Source organism: Sorex fumeus, unplaced genomic scaffold, assembly GCF_029834395.1.
Source record: "Sorex fumeus unplaced genomic scaffold, SorFum_2.1 ptg000199l, whole genome shotgun sequence".
Taxonomy (NCBI): domain Eukaryota; kingdom Metazoa; phylum Chordata; class Mammalia; order Eulipotyphla; family Soricidae; genus Sorex; species Sorex fumeus.
The window spans coordinates 1,272,451-1,284,772 of record NW_026606256.1 but is presented as its reverse complement, the minus strand read 5'-3'; the positions used below and the strand labels follow the sequence as shown (position 1 = coordinate 1,284,772).

Here is a 12,322-nt window from a genome sequence, read left to right as displayed (position 1 = left end):
GGAAAGAAGGAAGGAAGAAAGGGAGGGAGGAAGGGAGGGAAGAAGGAAAAAACAAAGTCCCAGAAGTCTCTGGAACAAACTTTGCAAAGGTTGAAATCAAGAACAAAAACAGGATTTCCACTGATCTGACAAGACACCTCCCTCATGCCCAGGCTTCCAGCAAGCCTGTTCCAGAGCAGATGTGGGTGCAGTGAAGAAAGAGGTGGTATATCAAAGAACAGGGGCTCCCTTTATCTGAGGGGGTCCAGCCCCCTCATTGGGTGGTAGTGACAAGGCAGGCAGGGATGGGAAGGAAGAAGGGCAGAAGAGAGCGAGGGAGGAGGAGGTTCTGAGAAGTTCCAAAGCTTCCAAGAAGGGGCTGGAGCGATAGTACAGTGGGGGAGTGTGTTTGCCTTCCACTCAGCCAACATGGACTTGATTCCCGGCATCCCATAGGGTCCCCTGCATGGGTTTGATTCCCGGCAGCACATAGGCTTCCCTGAGCACCATCAGGAGTGATTCCTGAGTGCAGAGCCAGAAGTAAATCTCTGACTCATCATCTTGGCCTGGTAATGCTATTCTTTTTTTTTTTCTCTTTTTTGTGATGCCCAGGACTGAGCCCAGAACATCGCTCTACTGCTGAACTACGACCCCAGAGTCCTGCTTTTTGTAGGATAACATTGATTTGTCCTTTCTCCCTTGCCACAGGAAGCTTAGGTTTATCGGGTTACTCCCATCACAGTGCTCCCGAGCCACTGCCATTCCTGTTTATCTGTAAACTCTTCTCTGTGCTCTCCTCCCCAGCCAGTTAATCAACTTTTTCCCTAATCAGATTCTGTAAGATCAGATCCTTTTAGGACATTGAACTTGAATTGTAAGTTAATATTGCTTTTCTTCGTCTTTTACATAGTTTACCTTGAAGTAATGTCCTTTCAACACCCAAGAATAGTAGAGATAAGGACCAGGAGGTTTGCTCCAAGACTTGGGAGCCGGCCTCAAATGCTGGGGGGAAAAGGCAGCTCAGATAGAGCAGGGAACACCAAGTAAAGGGTGTTTGGACCACGTGCTCAGATTGGGAGATGCTTGCCAAATGCAAACACAATGGCCACTTAGTGCCTCTATTGCAAATTACAACACCCAGAAGGAAAGAGAGAGCAAAAGGGAATGCCCTGCCACAGAGGTGGGGTGGGGTAGGGGGGGTTACTGGGATCATTGGTGGTGGAAAATGGGCACTGGTGGAGGGATGGGTACTTGATCATTGTATGACTGAAATGTAAACACACAAGTTTGTAAGTCTATAACTGTACTTCACGGTGATTCACTAATTTATAAATAAATAAATAAATAAAAAATAAAGTAATGACCTTTCTTTATGGACACAGGAAGACAGTTAATATTATACTTTGAAGTTGATTGAATCTGAATAATATTTACTGCTGGCTGGGCATCTGCTTCCTTGACTCAATTGCCCTAAGTTCCTAGCACCTCAGAAGCAAGGTCCCGACGAGGGACTGAATGGACCCAGGGCAAGTTGAGAGCTACTCTGGCATAGAAATGTCCCAGGCCAAAGCACCACGATACTCAACTATAAGTTGAGGGCATGATCATGGACAAATGCTGTCATGATCCAAAAGTAACAACAAGACTAGGACCCTGCTGGGGTTAAGAAAACTAACCTGGCCTGAGGGCTGCGAGATATCTATATCTATATCTATATCTATATCTATATCTATATCTCGATAATCCTGTTGTTCGTTGATTGCCTTGAGCAGGCACCAGTAATGTCTCCATCATCCTAACCCTGATATTTTAAAAAGTGCCATAATCAATGTTCTTTCAGGGTTAGGAGAATGAGACCCATCATTGTTACTGGTATTTAGCATATTGAGTACACCACGGGGAGTTTGCCAGACTCTGCCGTGCAGGCAAGATACTTTTGGTAGCCTGCTGCATTCTCCAAAGTAAGAATAATACGAGATAATAAGATGTCTCACAGTCGCAAATGCACTTCCGGGAGCTGGGTTTTATAGTCATATATATATTATTATTGTCATATATGTATATATTATATATATACTGCGGAATATAAAGTGAGATGTCCTCAGGAAGAACCAAACCTTAAGTTTATATCTTTTACTGTGCTCATACAGAATGACATTGCTAGAAATATTAGTAGATTTACTACAACCATTTAAGTGTCGCTGTTGTCCCAAAATTCCAAATGGGATTGGACCACCATCTCCTTCGTGCAAAATTTTACTTCACAGAGCAGGGAGAAAGGAATGCAAAGTTTAAGAAGAGAACTCCCAGAACGACCACCAACTGGGAGCTCTTTAGCTCTGTGGCGGCAACATGGGAAGATGCGGTCATTGACAACATTGATGAGGAATACAATCGACTGGTTCAGCACCTCCATGATTGTGCGAGGAACGCTGAGAGAGAGATAACCACAAAAAGACGCCTGTCTTCAAAAACTCTTGAGCTCATTTGCCAATATAGCTTGGCGCAAGCCTCACACAACAGCAAGCAAATGTCCAAGCTTGCAAAGCAGTACAGAGAAACGATAAAGGAAGACCTCAAAGAGACAAGAGCCAGCAGTGCTGGCAGATGCGGCAGAAGCCCGGAAAAGCATTCGCAATGCCCGCCTGTCCTTCGCCAACTACAAGACCAAGATGACTGCCCTCTGATGTCCTGATGGATCTATCACATCTTCCAGAAGGGCAATGGAGATTATCCATGACTTCTACTTGGATCTCTTCAATAGCCACGTCCACCTGCCAACATACCAAATTCCGCAGGATGGATATGTCGTTCCCAACATTCTCCCTTCCGAAATCCGACACGCCATTTCGTGAGTAAAGAAGCGAACAACACCTGACCCATACAAGGTTAGACCAGAACACCTGAAGAACCTACCGTCAGTACTCATCAATACACTGGTTCGGCTCTTCACATGCTACCAGTCTGAATGCAAGGTTCCGTCCCAATGGAAAACCAGCAGGACTGTTCTACTGTACAAGAAGGGAGACATCCACGACATTGGCAACTATTGCCCAATCTGCCTGTTGTCTGTCATCTACAAGCTGTTCACTCCAGTCATCCTGAATAGGATTGGCAGAACACTAGATGAAGGACAACCATGCAAACAAGCCAGGTTCCGAAAAGGATTCAGCATGATCGACCATATTCACATGATAACCAAGCTCATTGAGGTTTCTCGGGAGTTCAAGATGACACCCTGTCTAACGTTCATTGATTTAAAGAAGCCTTTGATTCTTTTGAGAAAGAAGCGGTCATCGAAGCCCTAGCCAAACAGGGTGTTCAGGATCTTCCGTGAGCTGTATTACGGATTCACTACCAGGATCTCACCATTCTACAAGGAAGTGATCATCGATGTCAAGAGAGGGATTCGGCAGGGTGATACCATTTCACCGAAACTCTTCAGTGCCACCCTTGAGAACGTCATGCAACAACTGGAATGGGAAAGAATGGGAGTGAAGATAAGACGGTCGGCAACTACACCACCTCCGCTTCGCTGATGGAATCATTCTAATAACACCAAACATTAGCCAAGCAGCACAAATGCTGGCCAACTTCGACTGTGAGTGTGGAAAAGTCGGACTACAGCTGAATCTCACGAAGACAATGTTTATGAGAAACGGTCTTGTTCCTAACTTTCCATTTGCTCTCAACGGAATGAACATCTCCAAATGCAACATTTATGTGTACTGTACCTAGGTAGAGAAGTCAACATGATGAATGACCTGGCACCTGAGTTGCACAGGAGGAAGAGAGCAGCTTGCAATGTCTTCAAGAGCGTCAAAGAAATAGCTGAGAAGACAAAGAGCCTCAGGCTCTGGGTACAACTCTTCGATTCCACTGTTCTTCCTGCATTAACATACGCCTCAGAGACCTGGGCCCTACGAAAACAGGATGAGAATGCTATTTGGGTCTCCCAAAGAGGGATTGAAAGAGCTATGCTTGGAGTATCATGCTTCACTCAAGTGAGAGAAAGAATTCAGAGTTCCGACCTCTGTCAATGCTCAAGAATCAGGGACACTGTCATGTTTGCCAAGGCATCGGAAATCAGATGGGCTGGACATGTAATGAGATTTGGAGATGACCGCTGGACTAGAGCCATTAATGACTGGATTCCACGGGACATCAAAAAATCGCTTGGCTTCCCAACTACGAAATGGTCAGACTTCTTCTTTAAGACCCTGAATGATCAGTTTGAGGCTCTTTGTGTTCCTAGAACGAGCAGACGCATTGGGCTACACTAGCATGCAACAGGGACAAATAGAGATGTTACTGGTGCATGCTCGAGCAAATCGATGAGTAATGGGATGTCAAGTGTCAAGTGGATTACTAGTTGAGGGAAGAAGAAAGCGACACACCCCACACCCTTGTTGGGATCCCACCCTTGAGTGGTTCTAGTTATCTGGAGTAATCACTCTTTTTTTTTTTTTTTTGCTTTTTGGATCACACCCAGCGATTCTCAGGGGTTACTCCTGGCTTTGCACTCAGGAATCACTCCTGGCGGTGCTCAGGGGACCATATGGGATGCTGGGAATTTAATCCGGGTCGGCAGCTTGCAAGGATAACACCCTACCCTCTGTGCTACTGCTCCAGCCCCCGGAGTAATCTCTTTAGATGAGATTTTATCCTTGAGTTAATCTCCTGGAGGAGTGGTTTTACCCCCCCTTTGTTGATTTGTCAACCCACCTTTGTGTCATCACCCTCGTGATTGCTACATAAACTAAGACTATGAGAGCGGAGGGGCAGAGTCAGATCCAGAGGCCAGAAGGAGAATGAGAGGGGAGCAAGAAGGAGAACGAAGGGGGCTCAGTCTTGAGAGAGAAAAGCAGAAGGGGAGTGGAGATTGGAATAAACTACAGTTGATACCGACCAGTCTGGCCCTTGTTCCTTCCTTCGCCTACCTCACCTTCGTCCTCCCCGGGGTGGAGTAAGTGGCCCGAGACCACTGAACGCAGGCGGCAAGAGAGATAGAGTGCTGCCGGCCTCTTGAAAACACACATCTGGTTCCCTTTTGAAAACTTTTAATTTTTCAGGGAACCTCCAAACAGTTTTCCACGGTGGCTCCCTCATGTGGACTTTTGCAAGAATGCAGATTTCTGGGCTCCTTGTTGGCCCACTACAGACGCTGTGTGTGGAGGGAGGGGCCCAGAAATACGTGTTTTTATTATTTAGAGGGATTTAGGGGTTCATATCTAGCAGTGCTCAGGGCTTCCTGATGACTCTGTGCTCAGGATCACTCCTGATGGGGCTTGGAGCACCCTCTGGTGCCAGTGATCAGATCCACATTGGCTACGTGCCAGACAAGCGCCTTCCCCGCTGTACTGTCTCTCCCGCCCCAAGAACCTATATTTTGTTTGTTAGTTTTGTTTTGAGGGGTCACAGTGTCAGTCCAGTTCTGTGGTCAGGGGTCATTCCCGGCAGTGCTCAGTGCTCAGGAGACCATATGGAGTGCAAGGGATCAAACCCTGGTCTGCCTCGTACAAGACAAATGCCTTAATTGCTATACTGTTGCTCTGGCCCCAGGACCTTTGTGTTTGGGGTGAGGGAGTTGGTTTGGGGGCCACACTGGTGATACTCAGGGCTTACTCCTGGCTCTGCATTCAAGAATTACTGTTGGCGGGTCTCAGGAGACCATATGGGAAGCTGGAGATCGAAGCTGGGTCAGCCACCACTAACCAGCACCCACTTGGATGAGTGCCCTACCCGTTGTAATGTCTCTCCAGCCCCCAGGAACCTGTATCTTAAGGCCCGTTTTGCAGGGTCAGATACGAAATTATTGTTGAATTGTTGCCTGACCACCCTAGACACTTGACCAAATACCTTTGTTCGGTTAACTAAGTAAGATTCTTTTTGAAACAATAAGGCATGTACTGCTTACATAATCAAAACCCTATGTAAACTGCTTGCTGCCTGAAGTCGGGGTTGCTAAGCAGAGACCACTCTGTGGGTGAGATAGTTGACCCCAGTATACTGGAATCAAACTTCTACTGCTTTTGTATTATCATGTTCGTGTCTCTGTCTGTCTGGCCGGTTGGGAACCCAGAATCCTGGGCTTAACACACTGTTTAGCATATTTAACGAAAGCCATCTCAGGTTCTCCAAGGAGGCAGCCCCAGCAGCAGGGGAAGGGACCCGTCTCCCATGCCAGGGACCTGCCACCCTCTGCACCTCCAGATGTGGGTTCCTGGTGGACATAAAGAAGTTAGCCCAGGTGAGAATTGACTCCAGGGCTGGGCAAAGAACACCCCCCCCCCAGACTGTGTTTGGGCAAAATCTTGGGGTTGACCGAAATGCATGCTGATAGGCCAGAGGGAAGACTCGAGGAGTTTGGGAAGGGGCATGGGCTTCATGCATGGGTTGAACAGAACAGGGGCCGGAGGTTATTTGCTTGCACACAGCTGACCTGGGTTCGATCCCCAGCACTCCACATGGTCCCTGAGTCCACCAGGAATGATCCCTGAGTGCAGAGCCAGGAGTCAGCCCTGAACACTGCTGGGTGTGGTCCCCAAACAAAAATAAACAGAAAGAAACAGTTTATGGGATTGACTTGGAAGCAAATTTAGCCTTGTCTGGGCGATTCCAAGAGGGAAGGGAGGGGGTGGGATCCCGGCAGTAGTGAAGTCAGTGGGCCCCCATGTGTGGTTTATGTGAGGCGGGGAGGAGAGAGACAGCCACTTTCTCCTGATCCGCCTCTGCTATCCTAGGACCCGCTGGGAAGATGAGGACTGATAAAATCTGTGATGAGCCCCTGCTCGGCATGGGCTTGGGCACCGCCAGCCCCACAAGGTGGCTGTCAGGCCATACCTGAAGTCTGCTTGGTCTTCTTGGCACGGGAGTCAATCCCCGCCACCCGATTTCTCAGGAAGCCACAGAGTCAGGTTGGAATGAGGAATTGCTCTTTGCAGGAAAGGAAGGTCAATCCTAGGTCTTACCCGAGGTTAAGGGCTTTTGTCTCACCTCTCAGAAAGTAATTTTAGGAGGGAGTATGATGCTGTCAGCAGGTCAACCTGTACCTGTGGAGCAAGTGCATCAATAGTCTGTTGGTGCCTTCAGACTTCCAGATACCCCAAAATTGCTGCTGTGCCTTTGGCCAGATCCCTACAACTTGGGGCCAAGTTTGCCAAGAAATTTAACAGTCAAGATTTAGGTATGTGCAAGCCACACCCACAAACCATCTCTGGCTCAGCTTAATAAGCTCATTTGTTGGCCTTATTTCACAGACCCATAAATCTCGAAAGAGATTGAAAGATGCAGCTAGGGCCGGTGGTGCTGGTGTGGAGGTAAGTGGGAACCCGTGACTGAGATCTCCAAGTCCACTTGGATCGGGACTGGGCCTCCTCCCCCCAGGTCCCCAGTTGTCCAGTAGCTTGGCAGTCACACACACAAACTGCCCCCAGCGCCATGTAATCTCATCAATGACCAAGACCCAAAGACTATAAACTAAACTCCCGGAAGAGAGCGACACAGAATTTTCTGGACATTATATTCTATCCATAACAAGCAATACAAAACAAATCATCTAGCATTGCCTTTTTGGCAGGTTTGAGTGGTGATGGGACTGGTGTTGAAATATCGAATGTCTCCAAAGTAGAGAGAGAGTATGGGGGAAATTGTCTACCACACAGGTAGGGGAAGGATTGGAACCGGAGGGTGGGAGTGGGGGGAATACTAAGGATTTTGGTGGTAGAAAATGTGAACTCGTGAAGGGAGGGGTGTTGCATGATTGTATGACCGAAGCTCAAACATGAAAGCTTTGTAACTGTATCTCACGGTGAATCAATTGAAAGGGGGAAAAAATTAAAAATTAAAAAAGAAAGAATTTTAGGAGTATACAGTGAAGTAAAACAGATTTTAGTTGGAGATTTTGGAAGGTGAGGAGGGAGGGAAAGAGAGAGAGAGAGAGAGAGAGAGAGAGAGAGACAGACAGACAGACAGACAGACAGACAGACACAGACAGACAGACGGAGAGACAGAGAGACACAGAGAGAGTGTAATGCGCTCAAGAGAGAACACAGGCTTTTCTAAAGGCGGAGAGAACTTTGAATGGGTTTTTAGTCTGGAATATTCTGGAGTTCTGAAATGTTCTGGAATGTTCTGGAGTCTTCTTTGGACTGAATTGCAAAGGTCAATCAGATTAAGGAAGGGGGTTAACGGTTTTGAGGATTTTCCTTCAGGGCCTTTCTGTGGGGAGGGATCTGCTGCTGCTGAAGGTCTTATTTGATCTTGTTTACTGTACCCACAAGATGGATCAGCCTTAGACTTCCCAGAAATGTCATTGGAAACCTAAGTGATTTTATTACCTAGAAAGATCATTGCCATGGGCCTTTCCCTATCTATCTGCCTACCTACATTCCTTGTAAATGCCAGCTCTGTGCTCAGGGATCACATCTGTGATCAGGTATGTCTGGTGCATGGCCAGGTGGTCTTAGAAGGGGGGTTCTAAACACTGTTGACCACAGGTGGTCTCTGCCTGCCTTTCACTCAGAGAAACAAAGTAACATATTTGTCTGCTTCTGAAGCAAGACTGGGATCCAACGGACCAGATGTGTGTGTAAATGAGTATGAGTGTGTGTGAGTGCAGGAATGTGAATGTCGCTGCTCAGGGATGTGTGAGTGTGTGTGCACAAATACAAACTACTCAGGGTCTGGAGCGGTAGGACGGCTGGGAGGATGCTTGCCTTGCACACAGCAGACCCGGGTTCAATATTTGGCATCTCACAGGGTCCCCCGAGCATCACCAGGAGTGATTCCTGAGTGCAGAGCCAGGAGGAAGCCCTGAGCACTGCCGGGTGTGGCCCCAAAATACAAGCTACTGTGTGTGTGTGTGAGTGTGTGTGTGTGTGTGTGTGTGTGTGTTTGTGCTTCAGCATAATTCTTTCAAACTGGAGACTCTCTTCTACACTTTCACAGACCCTTTTGCCAAGAATCATTCCTTCTGCAATAACATCTGTTACAATTCTTTTTTTTTTTTTTTTGCTTTTTGGGTCACACCCATCGATGATCAGGGGTTCCTCCTGGCTCATGCACTCAGGAATTACTCCTGGTGGTGCTTGGGAGACCATATGGGATGCTGGGAATCGAACCTGGGTCGGCCGTGTGCAAGGCAAACGCCCTAACCACTTTGCTATTGTTCCAACCCCACATCTGTTACAATTCTGAACCAATGATTTCCTTGGATTCAGCTCCACATGCTGTGAAACTGCATTTCTCGGCCATCACGATAGTTTCCTGGGAGCATCAGGGACCCCTCCCAGCTGCCGTGGGCCTCGTCCATCTCCCAGACTAGGGTGCTCGGGGCACATGTGTCTCAGTGAACCTGCCCAACCTTGCCCCCCTCCCCCCAAAGGGGGACAAGAACAGGCAAGGTCAACCTTCAAAGGAGCAATTCTCTTTTATTTGGGGTGCTATTTGAGAAGAGCAAACACACTCTTGTTGCGCTGCAGAGCCAGGGATGGAACCCAGGGCATCACTCGGGGTGAGCTCACAGGCTCCCCCCGCGGGGCTGCACCCCAGGCTCTACTGTTTATAGTCCTTACATTTAAATCACATCTCACGCAGAGGGAGAGAAAACAAAACAAAACTGGGCTCTTGGACCTAAACACCCTCACCCCATCTTCCTCTCACTTAAAATGGAGTGTGTGTGTAGGGGTGGGGTCCCAGCTTTCAAACCAGGACAGGTCTTTGTCACCATAGCAGCCTGGACTAAGCAGGGGTCAGGAAGCAGAACCTCCCCCCCAAACCCCAATGCCCTTACCCAGGAATTCAACACCCCATCAGCCCAGCCCAGCTCTGAACCAAAGCCCAGGAGCACCTGCAGTGTGCACTGTTTCCCAGAGGGTTCAAACCGAGTCGGAAACCCGCAGAAAGGCCCTCCAAGTTAGCTGGGTTTTATTCACTTATGGAGGGGCAGGGGTGGGGGTGGAGGTGGGCGGAGAATGGAGTTAGAGCAGATGGCTGAAAAGGGACCACCCTGGAGCATCCCTAGCTCCCCAGAGAGCACAGCTGTAGAAGGGTCCCACCTACAGACATGCAGAGAGAGCATGAGTGCTGGTGGCCGGCCCCAGGGCCTGCTGCGGTAGGGAGGGCCTGAAGAAGCAGGCACAGGCCAGGGAGCGTGAAGGGTGCGCCTGCAGCTGGAACACCATGGACCTGAGTCTGGAGAAGGCCCAAACCCAGCTCAGGAAGAGATTGTAGAGCTGGCCCAGATCCTTCCAGAACCTTCTTCAGTCCAGGGAAGGCCAGGAGCCCAGCTGCACGGGCAGACGTCCCTGACCGGCCTGTCCTCCATATAGAGACACTGAGAGCAGGAACGGGGCCTCTCGGGAGCAGACCCCAGTCAGGACAGGACAGCCTTGCTGGCAGGACGCCTGCGAGAGGGCCTTCTGGTGTCCACAGGCCTGGTCCTCGCGGCCACTTTTTTCTGCCTGGCATCCAGTTTCTTCATGTATTTCTGTACCCACGGAAGCTTGGGGTTAGCACAGAGCTTCTGGCCCTTCTTGTTGGTGAATCTGTTGGAGGGAGAACAGGCCGCCCTTGTGACCCCAGGACGGAGAGAGGGGGGGTGGATGTCCAAGGGACGCAAGTCTGTTTGCCCAATGGCAGAGGTCTGTCCCCCTATCGAATGGGAGAGGCCCTGTCATGGGCAAAGCTGGACAAGAAGGGAGAAGGCGGGGCTGGAGTGATAGCACAGTGGGTAGGGGTTTGCCTTGCACGTGGCCAACCCGGATTGATTCCCAGCATCCCATATGGTCCTCTGAGCACCGCTAGGAGTAACTCTGAGTGCAGAGCCAGGAGTAACCCCTGAGCATTGCCAGGTATGACCCAAAAAGCAAAAAAATTTTAAAAAAGAAGGGAGAAGGAACCCCTCAATCTCCAGCCCCCTGGGAAGAAGGGGTCATAGGAAAGGCATTAAGACCCCCAAGACTAAAAAGGAAAAACAGGTGGTTGCCTTCCGTTCAGGGGGTGTGGCCACAGGAATTCCCTGGGAGCTGGTTCTCACTGAGGGTGCCACGGCGGCCATGCTCACTCACCACGCAGCAAGAGGTGGCAAAAGGGGGCCTGGGAGGCTGGAGTGATAGCACAGCAGGTAGGGCATTTGCCTTGCACATGGTCAACCTGGGTTCGATTCACAGCATCCCATATGGTCCCCTGAGCCCCGCCAGGAGTAATTTCCGAGTGCAAAGCCAGGAATAACCCCTGAGCATTGCCGGGTGTGACCCAAAAAACAAAAAAAAAAGGGGGGGAGGGTCTGGGCCCTCAGTGTCCTGCCCTCTGATCTTTCCCAGCCCCTGTGGGCACACCGCCCTCACCCCCAACACTAAGCATGGCCTCTTGGCGAGAACCTGCACTGGAACTCGCCCAAGGAGGAGGAAAAAGAGGCAGAGGGCGGGGCAGTGGCTTCCCGGGAGCCGGGAGCTGGTCTGGGCAGTCCCAACCCTCCCCGAGGTTCCCGTAGGGTCTCACATCACGCCTTCCTTGGGACAGACGCTTCGGCTGACCAGCTGGTAACTTGCCACTTGGTTCTGCGGAATCTTCTTGGGAATGAAGGACAAGCAACAAGAAGAGGGAACCCTCAAGGTACCTAGGGTGGGTGTGAGAAGGGCAGTGTCCTTTCCCAGTTCCACCAGCACCGACCCCCGCCCAAGCACCCCTCCCGCCAGGCACCCACCCTGCAGAGCTGGCTCACCTGCAGGAACCGCGTGGAGGGCGCAGAAGGCCAGGAGCAGGAGGCCGGTGGCCAGGCTGCAGGGTCCCGCCATGTCTTCAAGCACAGGAGGCAACTCCCGGCTCTGCACTGGGGTGCAGAAGGAGAGGGTCCGGCTCCTACTGAGTCCCTCAACCTCCCTCTGCCCTTTATAGGGGTGGGGAGGCGGGAACGTGGGGTAACCACACCCCCGCCCAGGCTTCCTTGAAAGCCTCAAGCCTCTGAAAGGGGAAGTGCTTACTCAGCTGCCAGGATTCCCTGGACGCTCTAAGAGTGTGTGTGTGTGTGTGTGGGTGGGCGGGTGGGGGGGGGGGGACCCCTCCTGACCCAAAGCTCCAGCTCCCCTGGGGATCCCAGTTTCATCCCTTGCCTCTCTGAGACTCAGTGTTCAAGAGAAACGGTCATGTCCACGACCTCGTCCTCCACACATTCGCTCATCCATTTGTTCAACAATGTCTATTGGGGGCTGGAGGGTGGGAGGGAAATTGGAGACCCTGGTGGTGGGAAATGTTTGGATTTCAGCCAGGTAATGTCCTCCCAATGAAGGGACATTACCTGACTGAAACCCAATGCTGAACAACTCTGCAACGGTGTATCTCA

At 50.1% G+C, this 12,322-nt stretch overlaps 1 protein-coding gene across 1 annotated transcript; it reads right to left on the bottom strand.

Moving 5' to 3' along the window:
• Positions 1–9,398: 9,398 nt before the first annotated feature.
• Positions 9,399–11,825, bottom strand: CCL24 (C-C motif chemokine ligand 24). Its single transcript, XM_056108245.1, has 3 exons — positions 11,705–11,825; positions 11,482–11,599; positions 9,399–10,526 (listed from the first exon to the last, which is right to left on the bottom strand). The coding sequence occupies exons 1-3, from the start codon at positions 11,775–11,777 to the stop codon at positions 10,355–10,357; spliced, it is 363 nt and encodes a 120-aa protein (XP_055964220.1). The 5' UTR covers positions 11,778–11,825; the 3' UTR covers positions 9,399–10,354.
• Between the last annotated feature and the right edge of the window lie 497 nt (positions 11,826–12,322).